Source organism: Abramis brama, assembly GCF_963993115.1.
Source record: "Abramis brama genome assembly, chromosome: 18".
NCBI classification, from domain to species: Eukaryota; Metazoa; Chordata; class Actinopteri; order Cypriniformes; family Leuciscidae; genus Abramis; species Abramis brama.
In genome coordinates, this window is record NC_139980.1 from 8,107,218 (window position 1) to 8,127,963 (window position 20,746).

General features: G+C 37.4%; 1 protein-coding gene across 2 annotated transcripts in view; it reads left to right on the forward strand.

Annotated features, from left to right (window-relative positions):
• The window catches only part of gmds (GDP-mannose 4,6-dehydratase), a 67,362-nt gene that overhangs the window by 44,209 nt on the left and 2,407 nt on the right, over nt 1-20,746 (forward strand). For both annotated transcript variants that reach the window (XM_084091434.1, XM_084091435.1), the window contains 3 exons: nt 8,486-8,604; nt 8,820-8,916; nt 20,595-20,663. In XM_084091434.1, the coding sequence (XP_083947560.1) occupies nt 8,486-8,604; nt 8,820-8,916; nt 20,595-20,663 (285 nt within the window). The remainder of the gene's footprint in view (nt 1-8,485; nt 8,605-8,819; nt 8,917-20,594; nt 20,664-20,746) is intronic.

Here is a 20,746-nt window from a genome sequence, read left to right on the forward strand (position 1 = left end):
ATAGCCACACACTTGCTTCTGTGCATTCATTTCACCTGATATAGACGCGTGCCAGCTTGCAAATTCACTGATTTATTATACAAACTAAGCACCCGCACAGTTATAAGGCTAATTTTTAGTTTAAATTTCATCTTCTGAAGTATCATCAGATTGGTTGGACTGGATCTAGCTTGACTGATAGCACTAGATAGGAGGTGGTTTCATCTTTTAAGGCAAAAATGACAAAAAATATAGCAAAATGTGCACATAGAAGATGCATTACTATCTTTCCTCGTTGTATTGTTGTTTGCTTTTTCCCTTCAGTGAAAGTTGTGACTATGATAGATTTTAATTTCTCTTCCATATCTTCCAATCAGATTAACCATTTTAGCATATGAACTATAATGTATCATGATAATATCTCATGTGTTATGAATGATGCATTCGTAATATCTGTGGTTGTACATAATTGTAACCGTCGTTATAATGTATTGTAGTACTTATCTATTCCTGGTTATACTTTTAATGAATTTAATGCATTACATGATCAAAACCAAATTTGATCTTTAGTCACATTTTATAATGCACTAGTTTAGCCTATGTAAGTGTATGAATAAGTAAATACGTTTAGGAAAACGTATAAAAAGTACCTTTTGTAATGAATCATATAAAAAGTTATAGAGCATTCTGACTAGATATGTGCAAAAAAACTCTAAAAATGTAATCTGACAATAATTGTCCTAAAGTTTGATGTTGCTATGCTAAATGTGTGTTTCAGTGGCTAGTTTGAATTAAAATTTGAAGAGTTTTCTAAAGTGCAACACTGTTTCAGCTCGCAAAACTTTTCTCTGAGAAGATGTGTCTAAAAATTCCAATTTAAAGCAGCAAATATTTTTTTAAAAGTTAAATAAATCTAATTGACTTGTTGGTTGGTGGATGCTTAGTTAACCCTCCTGACCTATCCCAAATTCGGACTTAATATTTTCTGTTCTTTCTCTGTTTTGATATATTTTCATGGTTCATATCAGATCTTTTGCTCGCCACTTTTTTATTCAGCATTTGCCGAGACCTCTCCGCTACAGGACTGATATTTTTGCACCTCTGACCAAGAGAAGGCAGATCCGTCTTTCTGTCTGTCGGTCTGTCTGTCTTTGTGACAGTGCTAAGACAGGCAGGGAAATGACAGACTCACATACACACACACCTCTCTTTGTTCATTGTACTCCAGGCAGTAAAAACTCACCTGGGGAAAGCATCAGCGGTAAGATTCGCCAGCACAGCATGCCTCCACAAATACAACTGTCATCGCTCTGTCTCACACACATTCTCACACACACATTGTTCATTGGGCAGAGGTCTTGGCCACATAAATGTTCATTCAATCTGTCTCACACTCACAAATACAATTAAAAGCGTCTTAATGTGTGAGAAAATTCCCGACAGTGTTACAGCTTGACCTTTCACTTTTATATGACCACACAAAATGAAGCCACCTGTGAAACAGACAGCAGAAGAACAGAGAGAGGATGTGTGTGTGTGTGTGTGTGTGTGAGTGAGTGTGTGCGTGCCGTCTCATCTGTGTTTATTGCGAACATTTATAGAACTCTTCTGTTTTCCCGCTTGCAGAATTTATGTGGTCGCAGAAGTTGTGCACTGCTAATGGATGTGTATGGGAGTGTGTGTCCCTGCTCACACACCTGTTCCTCATTTTCCAATTTGTAACCAATCTGCTCTCAACGAGGGGCTAAACGGCCCTGATAACCATCTTGACTGCTCTCTCTTTCTCTTTCACACACACACACACACACACACACACACACACACACACACACACACACACACACACACACACACACACACACACACACACACACATTTCACTGTCTGAATGCATATGAGTTCCAGTCAATAAACTGCATCTGTAACCGTTTTTTTATTTTTTTATTTTTATCTTCCATCAGATTAAATTATAGTTTTTTCCTGTCTCTTCTGGTCAGTCTATTTCATGATCGATATGTCGATCTACAATCTGGCTCTTCAGCCTCAGTGGTTGTGAGAAAGGTACCACTCAAACTTATAGGACAGTGATTTCCAAAGTGTATCTCAGGATGTGCTTTAGCAGGTATTTGAAAAGATGTTAAACAAAATATAATTTAGAAAAAGAAAAAAAAATTAAATAAAAAATGCTACGCTGAAATCTGTAGGACAGGTATTTGGAAGCATGTCAAATATAGAGTACAAAGTATAATTTATAAAAATGTGAAAAAATAAAAATGCTAAATATAATCATAAAATAAAATTGAATTAATGAATTAAAAAGTAAGCAGGTATTTGAAAGGATGTCAAATCTAAAATGAAATTGATAAAAATGTTTAATATAAAAATAATTATTAACCAAAAAGTTTTTTAGTGTTGTTAAAATGCACTTAAGCCTTGTTAGCCAGCTTTCCATTCATGTTCCATTCAAAAAATTAAACATCCTGAATGGAAACATCAAGATGCAAATAAAATAAAATAAAAAAATTATCAGTTTCTTATTCAATAAGAAGATATACTTATAAATTACAATGGAAAACATTTGCTAAATAAAAACCTAGATTGACATTAAATATGTCATGTGACTTTGCTTCAATCTGTCATGTGGCTTTTCCAATGGCGACAGCTTTTGTCCCCCCTAGATATTGTGGAAATTTTGTTCTCTTGAACAAAAGGGATGGAAACTGCTTTATTCTCCGATTTTTTTTCTTGATATTCCAATTTTATATTATTTAAATGAATATAAATTGGGTTGAAGGAGCATATATGGACCATTGAACAGATCCACTAATGCATCAGCTCAGATGATCTGACTGGAACTTTGCAGTTTTGGGCATTTTATATTGGCCAGCACAAGTAATGTGAGCTGTGTGTAAAAATCCATTTAAAGTAACATTAATGAAGTAACCAGGTGATCCGCAGTCAAAAACTTTTATCGTCTCTCTCACTCAGTCATTTAGTGGCCAGTGCGAACTTTCTCTCTTTGTCTACTCTTTCACACTCTCTCTCTTTCTCGTTCAGTGTATGTGTGTGTGAGCAAGTGTCACCATATGACAGCCTGTCTCTGCCTAATTCAAACCACCTGCATTAAACAGAGTACTTCTGTGCTCCACACAAAAAAAGACTGTGTCTATGTGTGTGTTGTGGTGGGTAGAGGGGAGTATTTAAACTTTCAGCAGCTCCAAAAATAAAAATAGCCTTTTAAAAACAGGCACCCTTTTAAACCAATGACTCCTGGAGCTATAGAGTCAGTTTCAGTGTGTGTGTGTGTGTGTGTGTGTGTGTGTGTGTGTGTGTCCTTCCCAGTGGATAGTTATGAATAGTTGTATTATTATGTGCAAGATCTACCTGAAAGACCTGATAGAGAAATTCTTTACATGCCATAAAGTGAGCTGAAATGTGTGGGCCCTCTTTTCTTTTTCTTTTTTCCTTTCTTTCTTTCTTTCATTTTTTTTAATTTTCTTTGTTTGTTTGTGTGGTTGAATTGGATTCAGTGTTGCAAAGAGAAATGCAGGTTTGTTTATTGCCGAGTAACAAACAAATGTTCATAGGCAAAAGGTTATATCGAGAGAGGAATTTTAATTTTTGTTTTATTAATAATTTAACAAGTTGTTAATGTTTAAATTTAAAAACTTTTTAGTTCATATTTTACTTTTTTTTATCAGTTTGTACTTTATTTCACTTTTTTTAGTTTACCTTTTACTTAACTTTGTATTGTGTATTTCACTTTTTACTTTACTTTTGTTTTGTAAATACACTTTTTTATTTACCTTTTTACTTTTAACTTCTTGCTTTTTATTTTTTGTAATTTTTTTACAGTTTTGAATATATTAAGAGTATGTGTACATTTTACATTCCAGTCAAAAGTTTGGACATACTTCTCTGCAGTTTTGGACTACATTTGTTTCTCATGATCTTAATTATTTGATCTAAAGGCTTAGTTCTAATATAAATTATGCCTATGAATTTCTTTACAAATCAACACATTTGTGACCCTGGATCACAAAACCAGTCACAGGTAGCATTGTTATATTTGTGGCAATAGCCAACAATACATTGTATGGGTCAAAATTATCTATATTTATTTTATGTCAATAATCATTAGGATTTTAAGTAAAGATCATGTTCCATGAAGATATTTAATAAATTTCCTACTGTAAATATATAATAAAAATATTTTTGTGGGTGAATGCAGCACAATCGCAAACATAAATGGACAATTTTAAAGGCGATTTTCTCAATGTTTTCTCAATTTTTTGGCACCCTCAGATTCCAGATTTTCAAATAATTGTATCTCGGCCAAATATTGTCCTATCCTAACAAACCATAAATCAATGGAAAGCTTATTTATTCAGCTTTCGGGTGATGTATAAATCTCAATTTCATAAAATTGACCCATGTGACTGGTTTTGTGGTCCATGGTCACATTTTTGCATGACATTTAAAGTGTACTGAAATGCGATCTAGACAGCGGATGGCTACTTTGAAGGAGATTAACATTATAATTTATTTTACCACTACATAATTCCCATACTTTGATTTGATCCATTTCATAGTTTCAATAACTTTACCGTTCTTCTAAAATGTGGAAAAAGAGTTATATTAAATAATGAGTAGGTGTGTCCAGACTTTTGACTGGTATACATGGATAAATGTTGATCACAAAAAAAATTTGCTGCCCAGTTAATGTAAATTTGTTTGAAAAATATGATTGGACGCATACAGTCACATGACCATCGATTGCATAATCTGTCATAATTTACCATTCCAGACCTTAAGATGATTTGAATATTTCAAGATACTTCATTCTAAATTGCCTGCGGGGGAATATAGTCGCACACGCCCAGATGCACAAAAACAAAAGAGGCATTGAAGCCGAGAAGAGGATGTCATCACAGTTAATCCTTTGTTTTCTCTTTCACCTTTTTTTAAACTCGCCACCCTCTCTTCCAAGTTTATGTTTGCTTGCATGGACGGATGGCAGAAGGAACACTGACACAAACTGCCGTACATGTCATTTTTGGGAAAGCTCAATCTCGTCCTGATCCACTGGAGAAGGAAACTGCCCTTGAACCTCACATTCTGCTCTACCTCTGTGACCCTTTAAAGTAATCAGTTAAACAGATGTACAGTATGTGTGCGTTCACCGATCTATGCACAGGTCCTGGATCAGATGGCAATTTTTAGGCCGATGTTGGATTGAGCAAAGCTGTTCGCACCTGTATGACCTTCTTCCTTTCGTGGAACACACACAAAAAAAGATATTTTGGATTAAATGTCTGTTGTTTTTTCTCCATACAATAAAAGTCAGTTTGGGCCAGTTTTGTTTTAGACCCCATTGACTTTTAGCATATGGGCAGAAACGCTTTAATCATTCTTCAAAGTATCTTTTATTGTCTTCCACAAGAAAAAAAATTAAATACAGGTTTGGAACGACAGGAGGGAAGTAAATAGTAAATAATTAATGATTAGTAAATCATTTTTAATTTGGGGTGACCTATTACTTTTAGGTAGACTTTTTCTTGCCAGGTCAAGTCACGTTTATTTATAAAGCAATTTATTTATATTCACCAAATACATTGAGATCAAGCGAATCAATCAAATCAGTTTTTGTTTCATTAATACAAGAGTAAATACTAACAATATTTTAATTGTTGGGTAAACTGTTCCTTTAAAGCATCAGTAGTTGGAGAGAATCTAACATGCGTGGGCCACGACAGAGAAGGATCATCTAGGAACCAACAAAAACAAGTTATCTGAAGACCTTCGAGACCTAGGAATATGATATTTTGAGACAAAAGCACAATATATAACGAGGTGCTAAACCATTTAGACAAATAATGAAAGCATCCTTTTCTTTTTTGTACACAAAGTTTGCAAATTTGCTGCTGAAATACCCAGAGAGCCTCAGTGTGTCCAAACTCCTCCCAAAACGGCAGGAGAGAGAGTGTGTGTGAACAGGAAGGAAGGGGAAGGGAGTTGTGCTGCTGGCCTCTCAGTTGTCTCTCACAGCGCTAATGATCCTTGGAGAGAGGTGTGAGGGAGGAATGGAGAGAAGAGGACGGAAAGCAAGGGATGTTAAGACAGATACAGCACGAGCCGGGTTTCGGTTCAGAATATTTTTCCTGTTGGATACATTTACAGTGGTGCTAAACCATCTCACATTTCCCGAAAGTCTTTGCTGACAAATCCAAAAAGTTGCCAAATAATAATGGCCGTAAAAGCAAACCTAACACGGTGGAGAAGATTACAACAATGAATCTGTTCCAGTGCTTCACTTAGCTATCAGTGTGTATGATTGTGATAAAGAAAAGAGAGAAAAAAGAAGAGAGAATGCTGTTTGTTATGACTAAAATAAGATCAGAGAATTGTGCAGGCCATTTCCTCCCTTCGCTTGACCTCTCCGTTTCATGCTATGTTTGCGTCTCTGGTTTTCTCTCACACGCATGCACACACACGTTCACCTCTGTTACCTGTAGGTTTCATCATTTGGAAGCTGTAGTGGTTTTTAAATTACATTTTTTACATTCCTCACACTAGCCTCAGTATGCCATCACGGTAATTATTACATATTTTATGTGTGTATGTGCGGTTATACTTCTCACAGATCACCAACTGCCATTAAACCTTTGTGTACATAAAATTACTTGCCAATTTTCTGTTAATTTTACTAGGAATTGCAACATTATATGATTTATGTCAAGCTGTAAGAAGTCTGACCCCCTCTTGATGTCAGTGACATGCGTCTTCTAAAGAAAACATCTGTCACAACTAACAAATTTCGCCTCAGGGTAAAATGTACTGTCAGACGTTTATCTTCTCCAGAACTCTCTGACAACACGTATGTAGAATATTCGTTAACAAAAATATGAGGAACAACATTGCATTGTGTTGTTGTCATGTTTTTGTGACGAACGCTGAGAGCTGTGACAGTGACTTGAGATGTTTGCCACAAGTATGTTTAAAAAAAAACATAGGGGCAATATATATATAAAAAAATAAAAAAATAAGCATGTTGAAATGTGTCCAATGCCTGTAACCATTCAGGTGTGTGATGGGTTTTTTATGTATAGCTTTTAATGAAATAATGTAAAAAAAACTAAAATCAGTTTATTGGTCGGTAAAATTATGGCTGGTAAATGTTCTCAATTGTGGCAAATTTTGGATTCTCTGCATGTGCGCGTTTAGGGAGTTTCTACATTTCAGACTAGACCAAATCAAACAGCAGCTCTGAACACAGTGGGTGTTTAGTGGTGTGTGTGATGTAGAACGGTCATATTTAATGAACCTACAGACGTTCAAAATGCAGTTTGACTGCTTAGACTTTGTGCCGTTATAAAATCCAAAGCCGTACCAGTTCCCTCAGTGTGTCTCTTTTCTCTTTCTGTCTGTCTGTCTGTCTATCTCATTTGAGAGTTTTTTTAAGTGAGTGCTGCAGGAGTGAAATATGAATGAGTTGGGCGGCCAAGTGCTGTGCTCCCACTGCAACGTATAAAACGTGCTGATGGGGTCTTTATCCCTCCATCAAGCTGAGGGGAAGAAAAGAGCGCAGTCCTGTCAAGGGAACTGTGCGATTCTCTGGCCAACTGGCTGAATGCTGAAGCCCTGCAGTCAGAAAATGTGTATGAGTTAGAGAGGGAGCTAAAGCCAGAGAAAGAAGACAGAAGAGCATTACCCATTGACCTCTTGGCAAGCGTTCTTGTTTTAAGTATCTCACCATTTATTTCTCCAAAAGCACTGCCTCTTTCATCTAGATCACCATTTAGATTTAGTCTGTGCATTTGTGTAGTGGTTGTATGGACTTGGGAACTCTGTGCTTTATTCCCACAATTGACATCCCATGAGGCCTAGTGTTGACGTCAGGATGCGATGGCCGTGTGTGTTGGTGTGTGTAAGATCGTGACCACATAAAAGCACATCCTACTGGGAGCAGATGTGTCTGCGTTTAGTGTGTGTCGTGTGTATGTGGGGGAGTCTTGATACTTGATCCCAAATATGAACCTGAGAAAATAAAACTGTTTTGATACTGTTAGTCCTATGAAGTCATTATATAATTTGGATCTTGATATGATGTCTTCAGTCACTTTTTATTACACGTTTTGCACGTTTACAAGGTCAGACAGGGAACATGCCAACTTCGTACGGTACACTTATTGACATACAAAAAAAAGCTACATTTAAAATGGAATGGATTTTATGGACTTTAACCAAGATGCAAATCAGGACAGTATTAAAACAGTAAATAATTTCACAGAGGGCCATAAGCTTTCCATCTTTAAAACTATTTGAAAAATGTTCACAAAATCATGAAGAAATAAAGTGAAGCTTCCATTTCTTCCATTTACTTTTGTGAATATATTTACCCACCAAAATTACCATGTTTACAAGGTCAGCATTGTGGCATGCGTCATCTCAAATGGAAAATGCTTTATAATAATGATATTGATCTCTGTGTTTGTTTGTCTTCTAGGCGATGTGGCTGATGCTGCAGCAGGAGGAGCCTATCGATTTTGTCATAGCGACAGGGGAAGTGCACAGCGTACGGGAGTTTGTGGAGAAGGCCTTCAAACGCGTGGGCAAAACTATCGTGTAAGAGCACGCATACACACACATCAATCTCAGATTAAGCCCATCTGGTTAATCTGGTACATCTGGTGTTGATTCGCAGACGGGCTGTACAAGACCGCAAAACAACATGCAAACACACCATAAATATTGTAAATATGTAACACATATGCTAACAGCTGAATTGGGAAACAAATAAGATGAAGGAATGTGTTCAAAGCTTTTGTTCACGCACTCAGGTGGGAGGGGAAGGAGGAGAATGAAGTGGGCCGCTGTCAGGAGACAGGAGTCATTCATGTGAAGGTTGATTCAAAGTACTACCGGCCAACTGAAGTGGTGAGTTGCTTCAAGACTGTTTCTTCACGCGTAGACAAAGGCTGGAATACACTACACTACTTTCGCTAAGATTTATGCCCCGAATCTTGATTGTACAGACTAGTTGCCGAAAATCTGAGCCAGTCTACAGATTTGAGTTGACATATTTGACAGAAAATCACTTAGTCTATGATATGCACAGGCTCCACTTTTTTAGCTTCACACTATGATTCCTTTCAGTTAGAGCATGCATGAGTTTGTTGTGTTTGGAATCACCTTAAAGTCTGGTAGTGTGTGACCCTCAGTCATTTAATGTATGATGCCTAGTGTTTTAAAATCTGTTGCGTAGTTGTATTGTATTCCAGCCTTAAGAGCATCCAATGTGCCATTAGAAGAGATTTATTATGTGTTTGATATTTTATAATATACAACAGGTGTTGACTTCTAGATGTGTAGTGAGAATATATGTTTCCAATATAACACACCGATATTCTGGAGGCTCTGCTCTGGCATGGGCTTGAGTACCTGGAAGTAACAGTAATGATTGATCATGAAAATAATTGTGAAACTATTTCAACTTCAAAACATTTCATACTGATTGAAATATATTAACTACACAATAATGTATCAAAAGGGATCTTATTGCTTATTGTGTGGCATCAGTAGACAGCAGTTTGTGTCAGTATTGTTCATGGTGACTTGCACTCGATTTAATCAGCAGTTCTCAGATCTCTGGGCGTTCTAGCAGGATTTCTTTATTTCAAAAACAATTTTAAATCTTGAAAAATATTAAGCAGCACAACTGTTTTCAACATTGATGATAATAAGGAATGTTGCTTGATTATCAAAACATTGGTGACCATAAGAGACTTTTCAAAAACTTTTGAACAAGAAATTTTACTAACCCCATACTTACAGTTGTAATCAAAATTATTCAACCCCCGTTGCAAATCAGGTTTATTGGCAAAAAATAAATATTGGCAAAAAAGTAATTAAAATAGCTCAACACAACAAATGTTTCAAGTGGTTCAACAAATTCAACAAAGTGCAACTTTTAATGACTTCTGCATCTCAAAATTATTCAACCCCTTCATGGCAAGCATCTTTAATACTTAGTAGAACACCCTTTTGCTGTCATGACCTCCTGCAAATGAGATGTATAACCAGACACCAGCTTCTGGCAGCGATTCTGAGGAATCTTAGCCCATTCCTAATGAGCAATGGCCTGCAGTTCAGTAATATTCTTGGGTTTGCGTGCTGCAACAGCCTTCTTTAAATCCCACTAGAGATTTTCTATGGGATTCGAGTCTGGTGACTGTGATCGTCACTGTAGAATCTTCCAGAACTTCTTCTGCAACCAAACCTTGGTGGAATTTGAGGATCATTGTCCTGTTGGAAGGTCCAATGGTGCCCAAGCTTCAGCTTCCTCACTGACGGCATGACATTTTCTCCTAGGATTTCCTGATACTTCAATGAATCCATTTTGCCTTCCACACACTGCAGGTTTCCAGTGCCAGAGGATGCAAAGCAGCTCTAGAGCATCACAGAGCACCACCATGCTTAACTGTAGACCGAGTGTTCTTTTCAGGATGTGCTTCATTCTTCTTTCCTTGATTCATAGGGCCGAAAAGTTCCAGTTTTGTTTTATCGCTCCATAGAACTGAATCCCAAAACTTCTGTGGCTTATTTATATGATTTTGAGCAAATTGGAGCTGACTTTTCTTGTGCTTTTGGGTCAGTAGTGGTGCACGAGTTTCGGCATGGAAACCATCTGCGTTTAGTCTTACTGTGCAGCTGAAACCTCAGTGCCTGTTGCCACCAAGTCTTGCTGCAGGTCTTTTGCAGTCACTCAAGGGTTTTTCTGGACCTGCCTTCTCAGAAATCTGGTTGAAGCCATTGATAGCTTCCCTTTTCTGCCCCGTCCAGGTCAACTCCCCCTTCCAACAATGTCTTCTTGGAGCATTTATTGCCTTCGCTATCTTCTTGAATCCTGTTCCTTGTTTGTGAAGGGCGATGATCTTCTCTTAACTTTTTGGACCACTCTTTTGACTGAGCCGTATTTCAAACATGCAGTCAAACGTGAAACTCAACAAACCTAGTCAGTTCAGATATTTCATGTGTTCTAGCTCAAGCACACCTTGTGCAACTAATGAAGCCCTTGATAAGTTGCATCAGATGTGCTTGAGACAACACCTGTTTTGCAGATTTGTGCTGCTGTGAGGGATTCTGTTCAGGGGGTTGAATTATTTTGAGACTGCAGAAGTCATTAAAAGTTGCATTTTCAGTTGAATTTGGGGAAACCACTTGAAACATTTGTTGTTGAGCTATTTCAGTTACTTTTGTTTGATTTGTTCATTGCAAACAGCTGAAAGTCTGTACATTTTGCCAATAAACCTGATATGCAATGGGGGTTAAATAATTCAGGTGTCGATTACAACTGTAGACAATGAAAATGTAAGTTTCTTTCAAGTAGACAAAATGATCAAAATGCCCATGCATAATGCATAAGACATGTAGATGTCAGTTTGTGAATGTGTGTGGTGGGTGGTCATTTTGGAATGAGAAAGGGCACCACATTTTTAAAGAAAACATACGTACTAAATGATTGTTGACAGATCAGAGGTTTTCTCTAAGACACATGCTTGCTTTGTATGGGTCAGCGGGGTGTTTCCAAAAAGCTCTTTCAGTCAGAAGAAAGAATCATGTGAAGGTGAGACCAAAAGATGTGTGAGTGAGTGTATGCAGTCTGAAGATGAGTGACATCAGAGGATTAAGAGGAGCTGGTGCAGAAAGAAGGAAATCTGTTTCAAGGACAATCATTGGATAGTGTTATATAATATCAGTACAAGATACTTAAAGACACAAGCTGAACAGGTCATCCATCAACACAGAGGTGAAATGGGAATGTGACCTTTAACCTCTGTGATAGGAAGTAAATCACTGCATTTCCTCTGGAGGCAGAAGTGTCAGTGCTGGGTGCAGGTCACTTCTGAGGATGAATGAGAGTATGTGTGTGTGTGTTTGCGATACATTTACAAATACGTTGTCCACAGGCTACATGTGTACATGTTTCAAACCTGTTGAATTAATCAAATAACTTATTCTGGCTGAATAGAAAAAGGACCTTTAATTTTTAACTGTAATTTTTACTTGGTCCTCTTTGCCAGCACACTTGAAGGGAGTAACTGAATGAAATACACACACCTATTAATAGGAAAGCAGTGAGTTGAACTACATCACATGTTTTTCCAAAGAGACCCTTCAATCGTCACTCAAACTGCTGTTTTTGAGCCATCCTAATCTGTTTTCATTTATACTACACCTGCATGATTTATGAAAACATAATTACTGACAGATAAAAATCTTCTGGCTTAAAGATCCCACGTTAGAACTAAAAATAACTGTCACACCCAAAACTGCTGTTAGATGAATGGCTCTATGCATTATTATCATTCCCAAGATCAACATATGAAGCCTCTGAGTGATGGCTATCACGTCAGACGTAACTTGTGGTTGGAAGTGCGTAAATTGTGAGCGAATGATGAAACCCAAATCGGCCATCTTTATTTGCATAACCTTTAGAGATCTCATAACGAGCATATCTGCATGGAAGCGTGTGCGTAGGGCAGGATTTCATCCGTGGCTGTGCTGCAAATGCATCTCGCTTTTACTGGATGTGTTCTTTCAGTCGACACACACTCGCTCACATTCCTTAAGGAGGTATGCGTAGTTTTAGCTTCACAATGAGAAAAACAGGTAATGCGCTTGGCCTTGTCTGTCCATCACACGCCATCTACTCGCTCAAACAAAGAAACTGTGTGTGTGTGTGTGTGTGTGTGTGTGTGTGTGTGTGCGCGCGCGTTGAAATAATATGCTAACTTGCTTTAAGGCCTGAAATACCCCGATTTAAATGAAGCTTGAAATATTGAAGCGAATTTCGGTAACTTTTTACGATTTACAGCAGGAGAGCCGTGTAAAGTAAATAGTGGCCATTCTTTTATTTCTCTCTCGCTCGCTTTTATTGTCCCTCTTGCACATACACAAGGACGAGGCGGATTGGGTGCAATAACGAACACTTCAGAACCGAGCGGTCTGTCTTTTAGCTGATTGAGGGGGTTTAATAGTGAAAGCTTGAACTGATGAATGTGTCCCCCAGACGGCCGCTGAAGACCGCTGCGTGAACCCTGCGGTCCCAGCTCTGCCTTTCAGTGAATATGATTTTGCACATCCATTTCATTCTTTCGGATGCTGATTTAAACCATTTTTATGAGGCACTTTGGGGAAGGAGGACCAAAGTTAGCCAAAGGCTTTTTTTTTTTCTTCTTTTTTTCACTTTTTCTTTTCCAGACAGTCCCCAGGAAACCCTCTTTTTTTTTTTTTTCGTTTTTCATTTTGAAAGAGGGAGAGAAAGGAGCACGAGAGAGGGCATAATTAAAAAGTAAAAAGCTTTGATTTATGCAACAAACTCCACAGACAGCGAGTTGCTCCGTTTACTCACTCACTGACTCATTTGTGAATACCCTGCTGAACTTGTGTGCACATCTCAAAATGACACAATTTTTTATTTTGTATTTTTTTTGGGGGGGGGGGGGGGGGTACATCATTTGTTATATGATGTAATTTAAGCTGAAAATTGGTTTTCAGAAAATTGAAACTTTTTACAAGATTTGAGAATGTCTCAATGAAAATGGGGTTATGGGGTGGCATATACTATGAGGATTATTGAAAATAAGTATTAAGTTGTGTGTGAACGCATATGAATGCTTTTAGGATGTGTCTGCCAAGAATATAAATGTAATGAACAGTAAATAAGTGTAAGTGTGAGCGTGCATGCTGATGATAGACAAAACACAAGCTGCACAGGCTGCAGTTCACCAGCAGCGTGTATTTCATCAAATCAACTTACAGACTTGACGACCCTGAGGAATTGCCCCAACGTAATGATGGAATAATGTGGATTATCAGAGATTAGTAGATGAGTCAACATGTTTCCTCTGGCAGCTCGAAGACACAGTGCACACATATCGCTTAGAGACTTGGATTTGAGATGGTTGTTCTTTTGTGGCCTATTAATTTAATGCACATTAGCATATTTACTCTATGACTATAGGCTTTGCTAGTAATTTTTTAATGTCATAATACAAATAAAATATTCTAGTAATGGTAATTAAAATAAAATAGATATATACTATATATATATATATATATATATATACACACACACATACACGCGCACACACACACACACACACACACACACACACTGTTTGGATTTAAATAGGCAAATGCTTGACTGGATCATTATTACTGTGATTATTATGTTTCTAGCATTTTTGGCAACAGTTCTTCTAACCCTAATTGATGGAGTGTGTAGCTTTTCATTTCTTAAACAACCATGTAAGAAGACACGTCATGGCCATATTCCAGGATGACAAAGCCAAGATTCATCAGGCTCAAATTGTGACAGAATGGTTGGAAGGAGCATGTAGAATCATTTTCACTGAGTCCAGACCTTGAATTCATTGAAAGTCTTTGGGATGTGCTGGAGTAGACTTTACAGAGTGCATGACTCTTGCATTGTCAGTACAAGAAAATTGATGCACTTCTTGATGGAAATAAATGTTGTGATTGTTATTTCCATCAAGAGGTGTGTCCATTTTTGGTCAAGATCTTGTATTGACTATGCAAGAGTCATGCACTCTGTAAATGCTATAGCATTCAATTGAACTACATGATATTTATTACATCATAAGTTGGTAGACAGTATTATTGGCACAAGTGCATTATTATGATATGTATATATATATATATATATATGCTTGTGCTTTGTTTGTGTAACATGTAAGCGCATGCTTATTTTTTTGGGTTTCTGTTGGAATGAAAGATGGCTTTGACCTTTCACTCCAAGGATCAGGATGGGCTGATCTTATCTGCTCTGTGGCAGAGGTCAGGAGCGAGATAAAAAGAATCCTGTAGTGAGCAGCACACACACACACACACATGGAGGCACTCACTCTGTGAATGCAGGAGTCTGTCTTATCTGACCCATGCTGAGCGTCATAGTACCAGCATGCAAAACACAGCTGCATCATCACTTACCTGCAGCTTTGCTTTTAATTTGAATGCAAGATCCATTTTATTTCAGGCTTCAGTTCAGTGGCCAACTGATCTGCATGCTTTTGTGTGTTGGTAGATTTATGTGCGCGTTGAAGGCACCTCTAGCGGAGTTTTAGCCTCTGATGTCTGTCGTGATGCTTTATGGGTAGTGCAGTCTTTAGGGTTTTCTGGGTATTATAGTTGCTGTGGTTGAGAGGCTGGCTCTGTGTGACAGTTTTACGGTGATATGCAGTGTAATAGGTCAGAGTTGTTAAAGTTGAGTGTGAATGATGTTGTAAAGAGTCTGGCCAGGGGCCAGGTGGAACTCAAACCTGCAATAAAGCCGTGCTCTTACCGTACAGCCTTTCCTCATGATGACCGTATATATATCCACTTTTATTTACCTCACACTTTACGGTAGAGCTTAACTCTCTTTCATAACATTACATGGCACTTTTTAAAAACGTGGGGTCCTTTTTCTTCCCGCCCCGGGACGTTTTCTTTTACTTTTCGTGCTACTCTGTCTCACACTCTGTCTCTGTTCTCGTTGATGCATCGGGGAGAGAGAGAAAAAGAGAGGGAGAGAGAACAGAACTAAAAAAATAAAGAGGGAGAGAGGGGTGTACGTTCTCCCCTGGCCTACTCTCTGGTATTTCCTGAAGGACTTTGACTGAGCGGAACCACCCTGGGCCCCACGGAGGGGAAAGAGAGAGAAAGAGCTTTTAAAAAAGAAAGAGAGTTGAGAATATAACACTTAAAAACCAAGCCAAGTGTATAGCTTCTCAATAAACAGGTGAATTTATATATATAGATATATGTTTAGAGGTGAAAGACACTCCCTTTTGAGAGAGAAAGTGAAGATATCACATCAGTAGATGTCTATTACTGAACTAAAATGTGCGACATTAAAGAATTGAGAGCATTTGTGGCGTAATGTTGATTACCTCAACAAAAAAAATCGGCTTGTTCCACATTTACTTTCAAAAGAAGCAAAAGTTAGGAACGTGAGACGTATGCATTGAAAGTGAATAGAGCCTATTTTTGGAGGATTTAAAATGAGAAATTTGATGATTATAATTTTATAAAACCACACATAACTTCCATTAAAACTTGAGTATTATTTGAGCTGTAAAGCCGTTTCGATCATTTTCACAGTCATTTTAGGGTTTTGAAGAGTTATGTTGGGATGATAACATAAGTCGTCGTTTATAACTTTACGCAGAAATGGTTATGTTTTTTTTTTTTTTCTTCCCCACACTAAAATCATGTTAACACACTTATTGTGTATGTCTTGTATGTGTATACTATTGAAACATTTGTAGACTGGCCCCATTCACTTTCAGTAGCTGCTTTTCCATTATCCTTCAAATTGCGCAAATTGAACTTGTGAATTGAAAATATGCCCAATGGAAATGTATGTAGACCTACCAACATCCGTTGCCATTATTTTTGGAATGACTTATCGCGAAGAAAAAAAAAAAGTTTTAGTGGCATAACATCAGTAAACGGCGTCATTTCGCAATCGTTTTTAATCGACATTTAGAAAATATTGCAAAAGTTTTGTGCAAATCTGTAATGGAAAACGGGCTACTGTAAGAGCCAGTGTTTGTTTTTTTAAAGGGGTCATAAGTCAAAATTAATTTTTGTGTCAATCAACATTATACCACAAATGCTGTAGACTTAGATGAACTTGCAATAAACCTGAAATATTTTGTGGTACATTTTATGAGAAAGTACAGTGTATTACTATTTCTTTGTAATTAGTATTATATTGTAATTGTAATTAGTAGCAATTTCTGAATGAAAATTGTTTCAAAGCAAATCCTACACCATTTTTTTTTTTAATGTAGGTTTGAATCGGTTGCAAATAAGTAAAAGTTATGTTAATGAAAGTAAAATTTGAAATACACTATTTAGCATTAAATAAAATGATCACACGCATTAGTAGTTCAGAAATGTTTTTTTTTTTTTGCAGGTGTCTTAAACTTTGAAAATGTGTTAACTTGTGTAGCAATGTTGGGTTTGTTTGTGCCATGTGTCATAATTTCCTCGTGTGTGTGTGTGTGTGTGTGTTCTGTGTGTAGTGGGAGAGGGGAGGTTAATTGTGGGCTGCCCTCTGTAAATGGCATGTCCCAGGCTCGTTATCTTGATTGAGTAATTAACTCTGGCTCTCGGCACTCTTACTCACACTGTCAGACTGCTGAACTCCTGACACCTCGCATTCCTCACTCCCTCTCCCTCTTGCTTTCTCCTCTCTCGCTCTTTAACTTTCACACAGCTCGTCTCCCCGAGCTTTCAATTTATCATCATTTTCCTTTCTCTCCATGCCATTCCTGTCTCGTCCTCTTTTTCCTCCTCTTCTCTCACTCTCGATCACTCCAGACAAGAACGTTTTTTTATTATACACATGAGTTGGAAATGTGAAGGAGCTCAGGATAATAATTCTAGTAGTTTTAAAGTGATAGTTCACTCAAAAATAAAAAAAATTCTGTTTTCAGTTACTCACCCTCATGTCGTTCCAAAACTATGACTTACTTTCTTCTGTGGAACACAAAAGAATATTTTTTTTTCCTACGTCAATACCAGTCCAATTTTGTTTTGGACCCCATTGACTTTATGGACAAAAACAGTCCAAATATCTTATTTTATGCTCCGCAGAAGAGGAAAAGTCAGATGATGAGGCTGTGGGCTTTCATTTCTGGGTGAACTATACCTTTAACTGAGGCACATGTGTGTCGTAGCTCTTCTTTCTCTCCCCACCCAGGCATAATAACAGGTGAGATGAAAAATGAAAAAGTATCTGGGTCATTTGAATGAGGTGAATTATGTACATGCTGGCAGGCTGGACTCTTGTATGCTCAGCTCCGCTGCGGTCACTCTGCCAAAACATGTAGACTCTGCTCCAGAAGATACAGCTCTCCAAGGCTTGTAAACACACAAACACACTGCCAATACCACATGTAAGCACATACATATCCTCTGTAATAAACGCACCATTGAGTACATGTGACTCTTACTGATGCTTTCATGCTGCGATCGTGTCATTCAAGTCTGGCTATTAACACATTGACACTGAAGTTATTTAGATTCAGATGTTCTTTTGCATTTAATATAGTTTTCCTGCTCTGTGATTGGCTGTAGTTTGAAAAGGGAAATCATTGGAGTCTTTGATCCCTCTTAAACATCCTGCATCAAATAACACAACTCACTCACGCAAAACTGCACAGCACATAGCAAAGTCTGTCGAACAGCCGTGGATTTCTTGTTCGGTTTCACCATGTACTTTTGGATTCATCTTGCTCGTGTCTCTCACATACGCATGCATTTAAAGTGTCAGACACTTAGGGTCAGTGTCTCTTTGCTTGAGAGGGTTTACATGATCAGATAAATATTTATTAAACTCTTGAAGCAAGAATCTGAGATTGAGGCATTCTCCCTTGTGTTAATTCAGGTTTTTCTGCATTGACTTTTGTCTCTTTTACACGTTCGGATATCTGTTTTATATATATACAATACCGTTAAAAAATTGAAGGTCTGTATGATTTAATTGTTTTTAAAAGAAGTCTCATGTTCACTAAGACTGTTTATTTGATTAAAAATACATTATAAATATTAAATATTATGTAAATAATATTATGTGAAATTAAATATATAAATGTGAAATATGATTACAATTTAAAATATTTAAAAGTGTCACTTATTCCTGTGATGGCAAAGCTGAATTTTCAGTAGCCATTACTGCTGTCTTCAGTGTCACATGATCCTTCAGAAATCATTCTAATATGAGGATTTGATGCTTATGAAACATTTCTTATTATTATTAATTTTGAAAACATTTGTGCTGCTTATAGTTATATAGTTTTGTGGAAACCATGAAACCAATATATATATATATATATATATATATATATATATATATATATATATATATATATATTATATATTATATTTATTTTTTTATGGGATTTTTTGAAGAATAGAATGTCCAAAAGAACTTAATTTATTTGAAACTGACATTGTTTTAGTCTTAGATCACTTTAATGCATGTTTGCTGAATAGAATTATTGAGCATGTGTTTATATAAAAGTATACATTTGCATGTAAAGTAAATTTAATGCCACGGTATATATTTAGAAAATAGGATGCCATCTGATAGTTTCATTTCAAAATATTCTTTTAATTATCTATTGTTCATCAATAGAAGTTTGACAGACTTTTGAGTGCTTTGTCTAATTGGTCATACTGATTTTGTGGATTTGGCCTTTGACTTGTTGGCCGTTGCTCAATCTGTGTGTGAAACAGATAGTTTGAGCATGCTGTTTTGTCATGAAGCATGTCTCAAAAACATTCAAACTCCATCAGAAAGTTGCATGCAAATATGCATCTCAAATGTCATGTGTAGTCATGCCATAACTTAACAAAAGTTTCTTGATGTGTGTCATGGTCCGTCTCTCCATTAGTCCTGAATTCCTTTACGTTAAGTGTTCAGTCACACACAATAAAAATGCGCCCAGATGATGATTATCAATTTTTTTTTTTTTTTTTTTGCATTTTATTTGCCATATATGCAGGTACGGCTTCTGTTATAATCCCTGACACATAAATATATAGAACTTCTTTGAACAAGCAAAAACGCCCAGTGTTTGAAACTAAACTGTGAAATTGTGCCTTTGATATGTCTTGACTTGCTGCCTTTCTATTTAATAGCAACAGCTATTGCACACAACGAATGATTCACATGCGCACGGTTTCATTGAATTAAAACTCTTCTTGTTTTCTTTCCTTGCAAATGCTTTGTAAACTTGCGTTGTCAAGACACAGTTACCGTAGTAGTTTGCATGTGAAGACTTGGATGGGTGACAAAAGCAGCTGATGTTAATTTAGCTTTCAGAAAAGTGAAGACTAATTATGATTAATATGCCGCATTAATACATGTCTTGATTATGATGGTTGCATGCTGTTTCATATGTTGATGAATGAATGCTATTTTGCTAATTAGACTTTAAAGTATGGTTATGTCATTTAAATGATTTAATTGGAGCTAAAATGGAACCATGAGTTTGTGACTGTAACTTCTCAGAGTTCAACATAAAAACATGGGCTTTGGAACAAGAGCTCCCATTTGTCAAGGCACAAAAGTGTGTGTGTGTGTGTGTGTGTGCGCGTGTGCGTGTTCTTGCTGCTTGTGTAATCAGATAAGCAGCAAGGACACCCTCAAACCCTTTACCGCCACCCTGAGAAGCACCCCAAAATGTGTGTGTGTGTTGCCATCCCAGCAGGAGAACAGAAGGGGTTAGGCCACAAGAGTCACATAATCCATCATGCTCTGGCACTGGGAGAGGGCTGGAAAAGAGGGGGTGCTGGATGGATGGCCTGCCTCGGCCCTCACCTTCCCCCAGAGACATGGAGCTTGACACCTGTGTGTGTGGTGCTGGCGACTGTATGTGGGTGTGTGAGAGTGAAGAAGAGTGCGCGTGTGTGTGTGTGTGTGGGGGGGGGGTTGTACAGGTTGGGAGGTCCAGTTTATAAAGGAGGACTAAACCACCCCCCTTTTTTTCACTTTGTTTTTTTCCTCATCTTACACTCTTTTGGTCTTTTTCTAGGACTTCTTGCAGGGAGACAGCTCCAAAGCCTTTAAGGTACTGGGCTGGAAACCACGTGTGACGTTTGAGGTGAGCGTTTTTGTAAAAAATAATAATAATGTGGGTCACTTCCAGCACTCTCGAATTTGGGAAATAATCGTTGTATGTGTATT